Source organism: Corylus avellana, chromosome 8 (assembly GCF_965113065.1).
Source record: "Corylus avellana chromosome 8, dhCorAvel1.hap1.2, whole genome shotgun sequence".
NCBI classification, from domain to species: Eukaryota; Viridiplantae; Streptophyta; class Magnoliopsida; order Fagales; family Betulaceae; genus Corylus; species Corylus avellana.
This window is the reverse complement of record NC_142497.1, coordinates 21,692,507-21,710,514: the sequence shown is the minus strand read 5'-3', so window position 1 is coordinate 21,710,514 and position 18,008 is coordinate 21,692,507. Positions and strand designations below refer to the sequence as shown.

General features: G+C 37.0%; 3 protein-coding genes across 3 annotated transcripts; 1 reads left to right on the top strand and 2 right to left on the bottom strand.

The window, feature by feature from the left end:
* Window positions 1-2,882: 2,882 nt before the first annotated feature.
* LOC132163711 (laccase-17-like) lies at window positions 2,883-5,823 on the bottom strand. The gene is made up of 6 exons (XM_088519282.1): window positions 5,622-5,823; window positions 5,361-5,512; window positions 5,025-5,269; window positions 4,793-4,921; window positions 3,724-4,692; window positions 2,883-3,178 (listed from the first exon to the last, which is right to left on the bottom strand). Exons 1-6 carry the CDS (start codon window positions 5,739-5,741, stop codon window positions 3,048-3,050), a joined length of 1,746 nt encoding a protein of 581 aa, XP_088375408.1. The 5' UTR covers window positions 5,742-5,823; the 3' UTR covers window positions 2,883-3,047.
* A 5,544-nt stretch (window positions 5,824-11,367) lies between these two features.
* LOC132163129 (putative receptor-like protein kinase At3g47110) lies at window positions 11,368-14,845 on the top strand. Its single transcript, XM_059573322.2, is given in 2 exon segments — window positions 11,368-14,062; window positions 14,430-14,845. Coding segments are annotated over 2 exon segments (3,111 nt in total).
* Window positions 14,846-15,536: 691 nt separating this feature from the next.
* OTP81 (Tetratricopeptide repeat (TPR)-like superfamily protein) lies at window positions 15,537-18,008 on the bottom strand. The gene has a single exon (XM_059574452.2). It carries the CDS (start codon window positions 17,985-17,987, stop codon window positions 15,747-15,749), a length of 2,241 nt encoding a protein of 746 aa, XP_059430435.2. The 5' UTR covers window positions 17,988-18,008; the 3' UTR covers window positions 15,537-15,746.

Genomic DNA, 18,008 nt, shown 5'->3' with positions numbered 1-18,008 from the left:
AGATTGCTACAGTGTTTCCCAATGTGTAGGGAATCAAAATTGATTCCCTATACATTATTTTACTATAAACATTTCTCTTTTCTCTCTCATTTTTTATATTTTTGTCTTTTATTGGGGATTGTATTGGGATTTTATGAAAAAAGTGAGGGTAGGTAGGGAACTTGTATTTTGTAAAGAAATAATATTTTAATGGTATAGGGAAAGGTAAGAGAAGCTATTGTGAAATATCTTTTTCATAGGAAAGCAAAAAGTAGTTTTTTACTTTAAACTTAGGGAAAATCAAAGGGAAGCTGCTGCTAGTGCTCTAATAAGTAAGTAACGTGAGACTTAACAACCATGATCATCTCTTATAAACTACTTACTCTCTATGAAACCGGAGTGGTACATGTTTTTAACTCACTGGCCGGAGTTTTTTGAATTTTGGCAGAGTATGGAATGGGTGGTGAGCTGTCAACTTATGGTGATGTGTACAGCTTTGAGATCCTTTTGTTGGAGATGTTCACAAGAAGAACACCCACAGACGAACTTTTCAAAGATGACTTGACCCTTCACAACTTTGTGAAGTTGGCATTGCCGGGACAGTACGTGATGGAGATTTTGGACCAATCAGTATTCAAAGAAGTAGAAGATACATGTTGGAGTAACTGCACAAGCACTTAAATGAGTGAATGCTTGATGCTGGTCTTTCACATTAGCCTTGGATGTTCATTAGCATCTCCGAAAGACAGACCAGACATGAGGAGAGTTGCCCAGGACTTGCTTTCAATTAGAGACAAAGTAGTCCTTGGGACCGGAACAACATGTCAACATGAAAAGAAAATCGAAAGCTCAGGTAATGTTCCTCAAATACGTCAACCATTGGCATATTCTCCATACAAATCAAGAGGGTTAATTAGGCAACTGATTTTTGTCTAATTAATCTACAGAAACAAAGATATTCTTGACGTCAGCATATCCCAGTGAAGTAGCGAATGGAATCCCCTACAATCCATTAGCACAATTGTGAGAGAATTCCAATAAAATCCACCTATCTGAGCACCCGCTCTCATAATTGCCTGCCCAATTATAAGAGGAAAACAATTGCGGGAAATGGATCCTCTCCATTTCACTTGAAATGGAGAGGGTTCATTTAGTGTATTTAGAGGGGCATTGTTGTCCATTTAGTTTTCCTTTCTCAGTCTTCTTGTTATGTATTTATACTGATTTATTGTATTTATGTTCATCTTTTACAGAAGTTTACAAATGATTTAAATAATTTAATTTAATCAAATTCCTTAATTTAGATAAACTAATCTCCATTTATCATAAAAAAATTATCCTTGTCATATATTTTAATATTCAGAGTGTCTATTCCAATATTATGTTAAGTCACTAATTATTACAAAAGTTTAAGCTTTAAAAAAATAATTGTGAACCCTTGCCGTTATACTTGCCCCCAAATACAAATTTTTTTAAAGCCACTTAACAATGTTGGTTTCTTAAAAGTTGTAAATTTTTTAAAATGCTTCCCTTACCTGGGATTTGAAAACGTCAATTTTTTTTTTGCGTTTTCAGACCGCAAATTTTAAGAAATGCTTTTCCTCCAAATGAGATATTTTTCATAATTTTATTTTAAAACACGTGAAATCGTAATCGCATGATCAAACGGTCTAGCTCTAAATTGTCCGATATGCTTTTCATTGACGTAGTCCACGTACTATTTCATCTATACTAGTGGACTTGATCAAATGTCGTCTACTGGAGGATAAGCATGCGACCTTTTTATGCCCAATTTTAAATCTCCCATGCAAAAAAGGTTGTATCTAAATTGCCCACTTTCATCGACGTAATTCACACACCATCTCATCCAATCTTCTAATTTGATTGGACTTGTTTCATTTTCAATGACCTAATGGATGTGAGGCAAGTACTCTTTCTTAATATATTTTGTGGAGGATAAGCCAGTATGGCCTTCCCTGCAAAAGTTGCTTCTTTTATCTTATGAATTATTGCTTAACATTGATTTAAATAAATGAATCTTGTTTAATTTATCATTTATTTAATGTAGTAAAGTCACAATTTACTACATTATAGGAGGGATGTCATAGCTTACTTTGTCAACAAGAAGATTGCTAAATAATGCTCTTGTATCTAGGGCTGTCATGCGAACTTGACATGAACCCAATTATGTAGTGAGTTAGGGTTGAGGGTTTTGACGTTTAAGTAAATGGATCAAGTTAATGTTAAGTTATATAGTCTTATATCAATGCTTTGACACTAATCGATCGAATCCGATATGCGATATTTAAGGCTGATTTTTTTTTTACATGACTAACGAACTTGATACGAACCCAACACGAAATTAGCTGTTTTGAGTTGAGAGGTATAACTTGTTTAATTAAATGAGGCGGGTTAGAGTTGACACACATATATTCTTATATTCATGTATCGACATAATCCGAACCCAACATACAAACACGAATTGACATACTTACTTGTATCATATAAAATTGTATTAGACATAACTGATGAAGTATATTTTTGGACAACAAGACCAACGATGGGATTCCTGTAAAACAAAAAAACGCTATCAAAGTTGTTGATATCATTATTTCAACAGGAGTGACACCAATCGGAGAGGGGGCTAGAATAGGATACGATGCGTCATATGATTGGTAAACATATGGTTCATGTAGCTCATCAAGTCCACGTCACAAGTGGGGAGCCCATAATAATAGTGGTATATATGCATGGAAGGTACGAGTATATATATATGTTTCAACAGCTAACCCTAGTAAGATTCACATTCCAAGAGAAAATGCTACACATATATATAGCAAGTGAAATTGGAGAATAGTAATTATTGTGTACTCCTGAAAATATTATTAAGGTCTTCCCGCGGGATCAACATTAGAAATCTGGATGTTACAAAAATTGTCCACTCTTTTGTCTTTCCCTACGTCCACATGGATAAACAAAGTAATTATTGAATACAATTAGCCCCTGTCAAATGCCGAAGAAATTGGCACGGTTTCTGGTCGAAGTGAAACAAGAAGTAAGTCAAAAGATCAACACTTCGGAAGATCTGCAGGTGGAGGAAGCAGCTTCTGATTGGGAAGCTTTCCATCTAGAACCACCCAAGCCATCCTTAAACCCCAACTGGTGTGGATCTCCAGGTGGCAGTGCATGAACCAAACCCCTGTTGCCACATAATTGTCATCATCAGGGACGGAGCCAGGAAATTTTATAGAAGGGGGCCAGCCAAATTTTTTTTTTCGGTTCTTTAGAATTTTTTTATTAAAAAAAATTATTTTTGTTGTTTTTTATGAATTAAAGACTACCGTAAGGGCAAAAAAAAGTGGACATTTGAAAGTAAGGGCCAAAAATAAAAAACTTAGTGGGTATGGGCCAACAAAATTAAAAATAGGGCCAAAAGTTTTTATTGGATATGGCCAAAAAATTTAAAAGTTAGGCCAATTTTTTTGTTTTGGAGGGGGCCAAATGACTAAAATTAAAACTTTAACTTTACTTTTTTTTACTTTTTTTAATTTTTTAATATTTTTTTTACTTATAATATTTTTTTTCCTTATTTTGGGGGACCATGGCCCACCCCGGTCCCCCCCTCCCTCCGTCTCTGGTCATCATCATCGTTTATCGCAAATTCTTTACAAGCGGACATGACAGACATGACAGTTCATATTAAGCGAAAAATTTGATATTATGTTGCTCTTCCTCATTACTCACCTGGGTTATCTGCTAGAAATCGGATAGCCACCCAACCTCCTGAAGGAATACCCACAGTGTTTCTTTCAACAGGGTCAACAAGATTGAACTTTGCAGGGTCGTTATTCGGATCAAAGTTCCCAAAACCTTGCCCGACAACAAAGAAATTAAAGCCATGCAGGTGGAGAGGGTGGCTCTCAGCGCCAAGAATGCTTGTGTCCTGCATCACAAGCTCCACGCTAGTGTTAAAAGGCAAGACTACTAGCTTTGTCCCATTGCTCACCATTGTGTTGTTTGGTGGGGTGCCCGTGTAATTAAAGGGAAATATGGGACTGCTTGGAAAGTCAGGAGAATAAACTCCCTTGGATTGCCCAAAGAAGTGGGCTTGGAGGAGGGCAGTTGATGGGAGTGCAAAAGATATGTTATTAACAGAAGCAGAGAACATTGTTCCATTAGGCCCTTGGCATGTTTGGTTGTTGTGTTGGCAGGGGATTGTTCCAAGGCCTACTGTGAAGAAGAAGCGTTTGTCGACTTTTTGAGGGACATTTGCTGGGAATTGAGCACTTGCTAAGCTACGGAGTTTGTTTGAGAAATTTGTTGCAGAGGAAGTGTCATTGAGAGGAGGAAGAAGGGGTTTGAAGAGTGGAAGTTTTCTAATGGAAAGGGTTTTGTGTTTAAATTCATGATCATATTCTAGGATTCCTGCAACAGTGGAGTTGTCGAAAGTGCCTAGGCCAGTCACATATGGTCTGGCGGCCATGAAGAATGTGGCGTTTTGGAATTTGGCTTTGGTGTTTAGAAGAACATTTGTGGTCTGTCCTGGGGCTATGACAATTGTGTTGGTCTCAAAAGGTTTGACATAAACGGCATCGGCTTCAACAACTGTGAGGCTGTGGTTTGCAATGCTGAAGAAAAGCTCGTCATTGAGTGCCGCATTTATCAGGCGGAGAAGATAGGTCTTCCCAGGCTTCACTTTTAGCTTGAACGTATCTGTTATAATAGGAGGTGAATTATGAAGACAATGTTCGAATTCAAAATCTTTGTTTTAATACTTACGTATATTAAATTATTACTTATTTTAAAAGTTTACCTTTGGCTGAACAATTATAGAGTGGCCCTGGAAGTCCATTAATTGTGTATGCATCTGAAACATTTGGACCGCCTCCTGTTTGCATGGCTTGGCTAATTACTGCCTCGGTATCTACATTCCACCACTCTCCTGAAACGTTTTTTTGAATTGAAGTTTTTATTATTATATGGATAATCAAAGGGTAAATACATACTAAACTACATGTAGCAAATAATCATATGGTCGAGAGTACCGAAGATGATGGGAACTTCCTTGTGGGGTTTGGGAAATGGGTAAGGAACACCACGTTTGGGAAGAATGATAAGAGGACCATAGACGGTTGATCTTAGCCAGGATATGTGGGCGTGCCAAAAAAGAGTGCCTCTTTGGCCTACAATAGTGAAGTTGTAAACATAGCTCCAGCTAGTTTGTATCGGACATTGTGTTACATATGCTGGCCCATCAGCCCACCCAGTTTGAAGTTGTCGAATGCCATGCCTGTTTTAAAATAAATTTCATAATTGCATCTGAATTATTTCTTATCAACTTAACTTTTTTGTAAAAAGTAGTGATTTAAGCAGGATGTTACCAATGGATGGAGATATTGTTGTGGACATGGTTGACCACCTTGATAAGAAGGCTGTCACCCTCCCTAGCTACAATGCGAGGCCCAGGAAACTGCCCGTTTACTGTCACAATGCTCTTGTTGTGGCACAGTCGTGTTACATTTTTCATTACGATCTGTAGAAAATAATTCAAAACTGTTAACAAAAAGAAAATGTTAATCCAAAAATAAAAAATAAAAAATAAAAAAATAAATTTATGTGCCAAGAGGCATGCAAAAACATACATCAAACTTGTAGTGCCTGGTTATGCCTGCAAGTGCAAGCTCAGGGATGAGACACAATGTAATGAATAAGAATAGAAAGACTCCTGGAAATGCTGGTGATGAGGGAAGAAAAACACCCATTTTCCTCTCTCTCTCTCTCTCTCTCTCTCTCTCTCTCTCCCTCTCCCTCTTTGAAAGCTTAATTGGTGAATCTAAAAGCTGCTACTTGAGTGTGTTCTTGTGCTGAGCAAAGCAACCATTGTGCCTACTTATAATGTAGGTGCGAGAAAGGGTTTGGTCGAGTAGGTGATGGAGATTAAGTCGGCGATTAAGTTTAGACAGAAGAGAATCAGAAGATATATATTAAATGGGTATTTTTAGAAGGGCCAGCCAGTTGTTAGAACAAACTATAGAGTGGTTTCAAAGACAATCAATTTCCTTTGACATACGTTCTGTTCAAGTCAAACATTTTCCTTCCTACAAAGTACAAAATAATAATCCCATAATGTTATTGTTCTTGTAATGAAGCATAAGTGATTTTGACCTACTTTCATCATTAGCAACAACTTATCCTGAAATATTATGATAAACTAATAGTCTAATAGGATAGAATGAATTAAATCATTTAATTAGTACTCTAATACTCATTTTACGTCTTCAACCAAATAATACCTAAAATATTTTAGTTGAAAATGAAAGATAAAAAGGAAAAGTATAAAAAGTCCCCCAAACTAACAACCATTTTTTAAAGAGCCCCACGATATTCAAAATGTGCTAAAGTAACCTATCAAACTACCAAAGTGTGTCAAAAATGCCACATCTTTTTAATTTTTAATTTTTTTTTACGTGTTCAACCAAATTATACTTGAAATATTTTAATTGAAAATGAAAGATAAAAAGGAAAAGTATAAAAAACTCCCCCAAACTGACAACCGTTTTTTAAAGGGCCCCACGATATTCAAAATGTGCTAAAGTAACCTATCAAACTATCAAAGTGTGTCAAAAATGCCACATCTTTTTAATTTTTAATTTTTTAATTTTTTTTAATATATTCCTATAATACCTTTTTAAAAAAATAAAAAAATAAAAAACTAAAATAAAAAATTAATAAAATAAAAAGCTAAAAAATTAATTTCTTTTTTTAAAAAATAAAAAATGATAGGGGGCTGCCAGTTGAGCCAACCGCAGGGTTTAATTTTGCATTTATCCATATTTTTTATACAGCACGAGCGATTTGTAATTTATGCCAACTACAATGATTAATTTTTTATTTATTTAAAAATATATATTTTGTATTTATTTGCCCCTTAGATTTTTTTTGTTTAAAAAATAGTTTAGGTTATTTTTATTATATTAATTTTATTTTATTTAGTTTTTAAAAGAATTGAAATATTATAAGAATATTAAAAAAAAAAGTGGCATTTATGACACACTTTGATAGTTTGATGGGTTACTTTGTTACATTTTGAATATTATGGGACTCTTGAGGATCTTTTTTATATTTTTCCAAAAGATAAAATGTAGAGTTAATGTTAGAACTCATAATCTCAGCTCTAATATATATTATGTGCCAAAAAAAAAAAAAAGCTCTAATATATATTATGTTAAATCATCACTTAACTCTAAGATGATATAACAATTCATTAATAATTCCTATAGAATTAGGTAATTCATATTTTCAAACTTTTGAAAAGGAAAGTCCATGAAGATTGAAGCATGAAGCGATATTTGTTGGCATGTAACTTTCTCAACGGTTGTTCTTAATAAGAACGTACGCAAAATAAAATAAAATGTTGCTATCCGGCAGTCGTTTTAGAGGCGGATACATATTGTTAGCTATAGTTTTAGCTAATACGTACTTTCATGAATAGTTAAGAAACCTCGACTGTTGCTCTTTCTCTCTCAAGTAGGCGAACTCATGAAACAAAATCTTATTTACAAAAGACAGCAAAGTTGAATAAGTAGGAATAAACTATATATAGATGGGAGTTGATTTTGAAGTTTCTTGCAATCATGGTGAGAGTGAGCTTGGGGTTGCGCCACCTACACCTTCTTACCAAACAATCTCTCTCTCTACAAATATACAAATATACAAATATAAGCTCCTATCTTATCTTTTACACCTTGGATGTGTTGGAAAACGTACTTTTTGAAGAAAAATCAATGGCAGATTATGAAGGTTTGTATCCATGAAAATGGAGGAGGAAAACAAAGAGTAATTAATGGTCAGAATAAAATAAATTGCATCCTCTAACCCACTATTTATTTATAAACATTTGCACTCTTTCTTCTTTAACCTCCGTAAAAGTTATTACTTTCCATAGAGATAATTAAGTGTGGGGATGATCAATCCTTAAACACGTCATCATCTTCCATTTGTTCACACTAGCTATAACATTAGGTTAGACATAGGTATTAGGTTAGACATTAGCTATAACTTTATATGTTAGCTATAACATTAGGTCAAAATAAAGTAAATTGCGTCTTCTAACCCACTATTTATTTTTAGACAGTTGCACTCTTCCTTCTTTAACTTCCATAGAAGTTATTACTTTCCATAGAGATAATTAAGTGTGGGGACGATAAACCCTTAAACACGTCATCATCTCCCATTAGATCACACTAGCTATAACATTAGGTGATAAACTTAGTTAAACATGATTACCTTAGTACCAATAACTCTTCCATACCAACTCTCATATGTGAGACACCATGCGAGAGATCCAAATTGTGGTTGGCTTATATGTGTATATACTTTTCACTACCTTATATGACCCCATCCTTTATCATATGGTCTTCCATTGATAGCATATTAGGGATGACTTTGTTTTTTCTATATTCCAAGCGAATGACATCAATTATCCGTGGCTAAGATAATAATCCACACCCATATCACAATTGATAGTTTCAGCCGTACACAAATCTATGTGTCGACTTGCGCCAAATATTTGATCAAATACTTCCTCTAAAGCCATTATTTCTAAGGTTTTCCTTGATACACCTTATTCGTATTTTTTATAATGTCAGAGCATAAATATTGCACCATCTCAACATAATGCTTCTTAGTGGACTTTGTGTGAGTTGTAATATAATATTCGTACATTGCTAGCATAATCTGCCTTTAACAAACCGATTATGTCCCCATTAGGCAAAAGTGTATAGTAACATTCATCTAGGCATCTTTGGATCCTTCGGGTTATGCACTGACCCATGTTGCCACCACATAGGTGTTTCTTAATTCCATGGCTGCTACATGCCATTTGAATTTATCCAAAAGCAATCCCTTGGACATAGGATCGGCCACCATCTCGAATAAAAGAATAAACTCAACTTTAATTTTACCTATCCCCCACTATATCTTGAACATAGTGTAATTCAAATCAATATATTTGCCCTTTGAGCTATGTGCTCCACTTTTTGGTAATGAGATAGTATACTTGTTGTCACAAAAAAAAACATTGACCAATCTACTAGCCATACCTAAATTTAAATTTTCGACAAAAGTTTTAACCCATACAACATTAATTACTGCTATGTTGCATAATATATATTAAGCTTCCATCTTGGATTTAGATACACAATTATGTTTGTTACTTAACTTCATTCCACCAAACAGGAACACATATCTACTAGTTGACTTTTTGTCATCTACATCTATATATTTTGCGATTTCTAGATCACTCAATCCAAAATATAACCTTATGTTTTTTGTGGCTTGCAAATACCTAATATTTTTTTTTACCACTTGCCACTGAGTGCTTCCTAGATTGGACTGATATCTGCTCACCAATTCTACTTCATGGAATACATGAGATTACCCACAACCTAGGTATAAAGGGACTGATTTCATTACTTCAATTATTGTCTCATCTTGTGGACACATTTTCTTGCTTAAATTTTGACCCTTTCAAACAAGTGTGCTTAATGGTTTACAATTATTTATGTCAACATTTTTCAGATTTTTTTTTTTTAAAAAAAAATTTTAATCCAAGTATAATAACCTCAAATCTCTCCCTAGAAATTCTTATCTCTAAGACACAAGTAGCTGCACCTATATCTTTCATTTCAAACTTGGATTCAAGAATAATTTTGTCTTATCTATCATATCTGAACAATTTCCTACAGGCAATATGTCATCTACACATAATGACAATCTTGTCAATTTTTCGTTGCCCTTCCATATGTAAGCCCAGTGATCTGATTGACTTACCTTGAAACTAAAATCTGATATGCCTTGGTGGAATTTTAAATATCATTGTCTCGATAATTGTTTGAGTCCATATGGGGACCTTTTCAACTTGTAGACCTTTTCTTTAAGTTATTTCACTTGTAATTCTTCAAGTTGGATCATGTATATATCTTCCTTCAATCCCCCATTAATTGAGAAATGTCATCTTTACGTCCAATTGACTCAATCCTAAATTCATTTTGGCTTGAGCAACATGCTTATCCTCACCAAGGAAAATTTTGCCACGTGTGAATATATGTCAACAAAGTCTATATCAGGTTGTTGAGTAAACCCTCTCAGTACCCATTTGTATCCAATGGCTTTTCTTTGACTTGGTAGATATGTGAGCTCCCAAACATTATTATCATTATTATTATTACTTTTTATTAGCCGGTGTTCAGCGTCATTAATTATTGCTCGTGGCTTCTTTGAAATTCATCGAACCATCTTGTAAGTTTTAAGTTGAAATGTTCTCCAATCACCTTTTCCTTAAAATATACAAAAGATTCTAGGTCTTTTGCTATGTATTTTGTCACGACTGAGTCTACCCACTAAGAATTTGTTGTGGATTCAGCCATCATAACTTCAGTGATTGTCATTATAATTTCCTTTAGTTTCTTTCTGTCATTAATTTTTAGACAATTCGCCTTTTAAGTGTCCCTTCTTTCCACACTTGAAGCATGCTCTTTGGACTTTCTTTCCACATTTTGACTTTCTTGCCTTTAATTTCTTGAATTTTTTGGGCTTGCGTTTAACTGACGGTGTATGGACCATCATGAGATTACCGGTCGTCCCTTCTCTCCTTCTACTCTTTATCCTCTCTTCTTCCAATATTAGCAATACAGGGAAAGATATCATAGAAATGTCAGGAAAAAAATATATTAACAATGTACCCCAAATTTTAACAAAATAACGAAACTACCCTGACTAAAATAAATACAAAAATTTATTTATTTTTTCAAAATTTTAAGGGTATTTTTTTCTTATTGAAAAATTTATAAGGATAATTTCGTCAATTTGCTAGCATTGGGGAGTACATTGTCATTGTTTTGATAGTTTGAGGGGTAAATTGTTACAATTGATAGTTTGAGGGGTAAATTATTATTGAGATGGTAGTTTAAGGGGGTTAAGTGGACTTTACCCTAATTATTAATTAATTTAAATTCTTGTTAATATTAATACTACTATAATTCTGATCAAACCTGGTTCCTTTTTATCTTTTATTTTTGTTCGACTAACTATATTTTGTCAGATGTCATCCACGCATGTAATCTCTCATCAATTTTTTTGGTGAAGGTTTTATATTTTCAGTCAACTATTGCAGTATAAAGAGCAATATATCCAAAAGACCAGAGTGGTAACATTAAATGTGAGATTGAAAAAAGGGTACAATTTCAGAGAGATAAAGTGTATTTTTCACGATTAATTAATTAATAAGAAAAGGTTGTTCAGTTTGTTCCCTATATATATACATGCATGTCAGACTTCCCTGCCAACCTCATGAGCTTCTCTTTGTGGCTGCAACTTTCTCCCACTCACATGGAGCTTCTTGTTATGAGTTTAAGACTATTCTTTTCACCAACTTCCCGGGCCATCCTTCTTCTGTCCCTCTTCATGTCAGTCTCAAAATTTTCCTTGGCTACCACACTTTCAAATGAAACAGACAAACATGCACTACTAGAGTTCAAGTCCCTCATACATGACAACCCCAGTTTCCTGGCTTCTTGGAATGATTCTTTCCAATTCTGCCAATGGGTTGGGGTCACCTGTGGCCTCAAGCACCAAAGAGTCATCGGTTTGAACCTAAAAGATTTGAGATTGGTTGGCACCATATCTCCCCACCTTGGAAATCTTTCTTTCCTTCGATCCCTCAACCTTGCAAACAACTCCTTCTCTGGTGGAATCCCCTTAGAAGTTGGTCACTTGATCAGGCTTCAAAATCTGAACTTGAGTCATAACTCATTGGAAGGAGAAATTCCAGTTAATTTGTCTCACTGTTCCAACCTTGTCAATCTTGATCTCCAGTACAACAACCTAGTACAACAAATCCCATCTGAACTTGGCTCTTTGTCCAACCTTGAGATCCTATGTCTTGCCAACAACCACCTAAGTGGAAGGTTCCCACCACCTCTGGGGAACCTGTCCTCTCTCCAACTGCTTTGGTTTGCAGAAAACAATTTGGAGGGAGAAATTCCAAATACAGTAGCGCAAATGACAAGTTTGAAATATTTTCGAGTCGAATTGAATCATCTTTCCGGTGTGTTTCCAGCTTCCCTTTACAATCTATCATCACTCACATTCATTTCCTTGACTGACAACAACTTCGCTGGTAACCTCAAGCCTGAAATCGGCATTGCTCTTCCAAATCTCCAAGTAATTTGGTGGGGAGGAAACCAATTCACAGGAAGCTTTCCAGCTTCCTTGGCCAATGCTTCAGGACTTGAACAAGTTGATATGGGTGAGAATTATTTCACAGGAAATATACCTATGAGTTTTGGTAATCTACAAAATCTTCAACGGCTTAATGCATATGGGAATCTTCTCGGGAATCGTTCAGTTGATGATTTGAGTTTTCTGAGTTCTTTGACCAATTGTAGCCAGTTAGGGTGGCTGGATGTCAGCTACAACCTACTTGGTGGTGAGCTGCCTAACTCCATAACAAACCTCTCAACCCAACTAACATGGCTACAGCTTGGAGGGAATTTTATTGGTGGACGCATACCCATGCGGATATCAAATCTAGTCAGCCTAACTCAACTTGGCCTGGAAGAGAATTTTTTAACAGGGAATATTCCAGCTTCAATTGGTAAGCTCTCAAACTTGAACAGACTATACTTGGGTGGAAACAAATTTACAGGGGAGATCCCATTTTCTGTTGGCAACATGACTCGATTGTTACATCTCTATTTGTATAACAACAGCTTAGAAGGAAGCATACCAACGAGTCTGGGAACGTGTAGATTCCTGCAAGATGTACGTTTTTGCCATAATAAATTAAATGGCACCATACCAAAGCAACTCCTTGGTCTTCCAGCTCTTTCTGTAGTCCTTAATGTGTCTCACAACTCTCTGACGGGTCCGTTGCCACCAGAAGTAGGAAACCTGAAATCTCTTGTTGCTCTGGATTTGTCATACAACAAATTTTCCAAAGAGATTCCGAGGCAGCTCAAGGATTGTTTGGCGTTGGAAGTTCTTCAGATGCAGGGGAACTTCTTTGAAGGAACCATTCCTGATTTAAGAGGGTTAAAAGGTATTCAATATCTTGATCTTTCCCATAACAACTTGACTGGCCCAATCCCAAGCTACATGGTTAGTTTTTCCTCGGTGCAAAACTTGAATCTGTCTTTCAACAATATGGAGGGAGAGGTGCCGGTACAAGGGATCTTCAGCAATGCTACTGCAATTGAAATCTATGGCAACAGTGGGCTTTGTGGGGGGATCCAAGAGCTGCAGTTGCCTGCATGCCCCATTCGAGGGTCCAAGAAGCATAGAAAGCATGTCGCTTTTAAGTTGACACTGGCATTGGGCATTGCAGCAGCTTTCTGCTTGACGTTGTTGTCTTTGATTTCCCTGTGCTGCTTGAGAAAGTCCAAGAAGAAAAGTATTTCTGTTTCTTCTTTTGGGCACTTTTACCAAAGGATTTCTTATCAAGAATTACTCAAATCAACCGGTGGATTCTCTGAGAGGAATTTGATTGGTTCAGGTCATTTTGGTACTGTCTATAAAGGAAAACTTGGCCCAGATGAAACAAGTGTTGCAGTCAAGGTACTCAACCTTCACAAGGAAGGAGCTACCAAGAGCTTCATCGCTGAATGCCAGGCCTTGAGGAACATCCGGCATCGACATCTGGTTAAGATTCTGACTGCTTGCTCAAGTGTTGATTATGATGGCAAAGATTTCAAAGCTTTAGTATACGAGTTCATGCCAAATGGGAACCTGGACACGTGGTTGCATCCAGAAGATGGGTTCCAGCAGCAGAGAAATTTAAGCTTTCGCCAGAGAATGAACATTGCAATAGATGTGGCTTCTGCTTTGCTTTACCTTCATCATCACTGCCAAACTCCTATTATTCACTGTGATCTAAAGCCAAGCAATGTTCTTCTTGATGATGATCTGACTGCTCACATAAGTGATTTTGGTTTGGCAAGACTCCTTTCAGAATCTGGCAGGCAAGCTTTTCTTAATCAATTAAGCTCAGCTGGGATTAATGGAACCGTCGGTTATGCTCCTCCAGGTAATGTTTCAACATTTTACTCATTCTTTTAGTAAGTATAAATGATAAGGAAGAACATAAGGAAGTAAAGAACTGGAAAATGGATGTTAATGCTGCTTTACATAGATACTGAAAGAGTGTATCAATAATCAAAACAAGGTAGCTCACTTAGGGCTGTAATCGAGTCGAATATTAAATGTTCAAGCTCGGTTTATTTAATTTTATTTCAAACATGAGCCGAACTCGAGCTTATTGCGAAGCTAAATAAGTTGTTCAAGCTTGGTTCATTTATCACTGCATGACAATTACCTTTAGCTTAACAAAATCACTAGTTTTATACCATTGAAACTATTCTTACTATATTGGGGAGTTCTCTTAATTTTTGCAGAGTATGGGATGGGCGATCAGCTATCAACTAATGGTGATGTGTACAGTTTTGGGATCCTCTTGTTGGAGATATTCACTGAAAGAAGACCCACTGATGAACGGTTCAAAGATGACCTGAACCTTCACAACTTTGTCAAGTTGGCATTGCAGAGACAAGTATTTACACAGATTCTAGACCAATCAGTTTTGAATGAGGAAGGAGAAACTAAGAACATGGTTACATGTTGGAGTGACTGGACAAATGAAGAAATTGAATGCTTGATATTGGTCTTTCACATTGGCCTTGCATGTTCAGTAGAATCTCCAAGAGACAGAATGGACATGACAAGAGTTTCCCTAGAATTGTTTTTAATTAGAGACAAACTCCTTGGAAACAGAACTCATGAATAGAAAATGGAAAGCTCAAGTAACGGGTAAAGTTTCTGAAATACATCCGTTACGTGAATAGGAGTTTGCACGAATAAAAGTTTCGAGAGGCACACATGGCGAAGTGAGAGGAGTTGGGAATTATCTCTTCTTTATCTTATCTTTCAGTACATCGACTTGCCCCTTAAATAAGAAGTTTATGTTAGTGAAGGAATATGAAGTTTATCTCCAAGTTATCCCAGAGATGGTCTTTGTAATTATACTTTGTTTTAGTTGTACTGTTTTAGTCTATCTCTTATGTATGTACTTGTTATTGGGTAGGACTCTGTATTCTCTTATGTGTGAACCTCTTTAAGGCAACGTTCTATGAATAAAAAGGCATGAAAAGTTTTCTCCTTAAACCCCGTGTTTGTTAGAGGCCTAAGATCCTCTAAACTATCTTATCATTTACTAAAGAAAAAAAAAAAGGTTTTTAGCGACAACCAAAACTCATCACTAAAGGCCCTAATGTCGTTACTAAAGACTTAGCGGCATGTTATAAAACACAACACAAGTTTCTATTTCTAACGAGTCTAGTTCCAACTGCAACTAGACCCAAAGCCAAACCTCTCCCAAAAATGCTTTGACAATTTGTCATTACTTTATGGAAGACGTCATAATCTCAACAAGTCCACTTCCAACTAGAACTAGACCAAAGCCGAACCTCTCCCAAAAATGCTCCAGATTGGCAATTTGACATTACTTCTTTTTTTGTCTTCACTTACACATTTTGGCATTAATCACCATATATATTATGCTAATCAACTTGAACCTGCATTCTTGGTGCTTTGATCACCACTTTGATTAACTGATCAACCGGTACTCTTGGTGCTTCAACAATTATTTAGCCGGGAACAGTCTCATGCTTGAGATATGAGGTGAGATCTTCCTTTGCAGGCAATGCTTCTCATATTCACCAATAATCCATACACGAGCAATGTCCTCCTCTAAAATGATGGAATCGATAACGATCTCTTAGAAGTATCTCTCTACCATAAAGCTTGGATATGAGCTTAGTAACAGAGTGGCAATCCCCACAAACACGAAGATTCTTCACAACCCGAATTGGTTGTGATGGGGCCATACTAATAAGCCCAAAGGCAATTGCTAACTTCTCACTGTGAAGGCTTAGGGCATGGTCCTTCATGTCGTCTTCTTCAATAAGTTGCAGGAGGTGGGACTTGTTTGGCACATAACCAATTGACTTCAATCTTGCTGCAATCTCATCCAACTTTGAGTATATTTCCTTGGATAGAGGGTGACAATTATCACCAGCTAGAAACTCATGAACGATACCATTGACCTCAATTGAGCTACAACCCGGTTCTTTCTTCAGTCCAGAATCTCTCATGACCTTCCTTAACCCTGAAACTCTATCCCACTTCCCTATTTTAGCATATATGTTGGATAAAAGCACATAGGCTCCATGATTTCCAGGGTCCAACTCAAGCAAACGGCTTGAAGCCTGTTCAGCAAGATCAATATTCCCATGAAGTCTACAGGCCCCAAGCAGAGCCCCCCATACAGACGCAGTAGGAACCATGGGCATTTTCTCTATCAATTCGACAGCTTCTTCCAGAAGGCCTGAACGACCAAGAACATCAACCATGCAAGCATAGTGCTTGTCTTCAGGCACAACCCCATGAACTGGCTCCATCTGATAGAATAAGGTTCGTCCCTCATTTACTAATCCAGTGTGGCTACAAGCACATAATACGTTAGTAAAAGTCACAGAATTGGGCTTGACCTTGGCTTTTAACATTTTTGAGAACAAATCTATTGCAGCCCTTCCACGCCCATGCATTGCCAGACCACCAATCATGGCACTCCAAACAAACACATCTTTTCTCACTGCTGAGTAAAATACCTCGAGTGCCTTCTCAACATCCCCACACTTAGTGTACATGTCAATGAGAGAGGTCATGAGATGACAATTTAAGTTAATCCCCTGCTTCTCTATGTACACGTGGACCCATCTGCCTAAATCCATTGCTCCCAACTGAGCAGAAGCTGATAGAGTACAAACAAGAGTGACCTCATCCGGTTTTGCATCCTTTCTGAGCTGCAATTCACGGAATATAGCCAAAGCCTCTTTTGGCTTACCATTCTGTTCATAAGCTGAAATGAGGGCGTTCCACGCAGCAATATCTTGACAAGGCATTGCATCAAAAACACGCTGAGCCTCATCATATTTCCCTAACTTAGCATATCCATCAAGCATTGTTGTCCAAGAGAAAATATCTTTCTCTAGCATCTTATCAAACAATCTTTTTGCATCTTCAATCCCCCCACATTTCCAATACATATCAAGCATTGCATTACTCAGAGTCAAGTTCACACTAATCTCATTCCTTTCAATATACGAACACACCCACCTCCCAAACTCCAAATCTAACTTCTTTGTGCAAGCTGAAAGAACACCCACCATCGTCACATCATTTGGCTTCACATTCTCCTTCCCCATTCCCCTAAACAACTCCAGCGCCCCTTCAGGATAACCTCCTTGCACAAAAGCTGTGATCATAGAATTCCAAGAGATAACATCTTTCCTTGGAATCTTCATAAACACCCCATAAGCCAAATCCAAATCCCCACATGAACCGTAGAAATGCACAAGTGAATTAAGAATAAATACATCCGAACTAAGCGATGCTTTAATCACCATCCCATGAAACACTCTCCCGACCTGAAAAGCCTTAAGCCCCGAAGCCGCCTTAAGCACAAAAGGAAAAGTAAATTTATCTGGAAAATGCTCACACTGATGAAGCATCTGCAGAAATATTAGGAGGCTCTGAGTAGGATTGGGGCTTGACGCATAAGCGCGAATGATGATGTTCCAAGTGTAGAGATTTGGTTGGGGAATTTGGTCAAACACTTGGCGGGCATAGTCGAGGCTCGAGAATGGCTCAAGAGCACTGGCTGTGATGAGCTTGCTGGCTGAGAAAGCGTCGAAGAAGAGGCCTGTACGGAGCATCTGCGCATGGACTTGCTTGAGGTGCTTTGTACTGGTGCATTGGTTGATCAGTGAAAGTGTTGGGTGGTTTGCGAAATACCGGTCGTTATTGACGGTTGGGGAAGGAGGGGTTGGGAGGTTGGAGTGACGTGGGAGAGAGAGAGGTGGGGTGCTTAGAGTTGCCATGAGTTCTCGGGTCATTTGCCAACTAATTCCATTCAG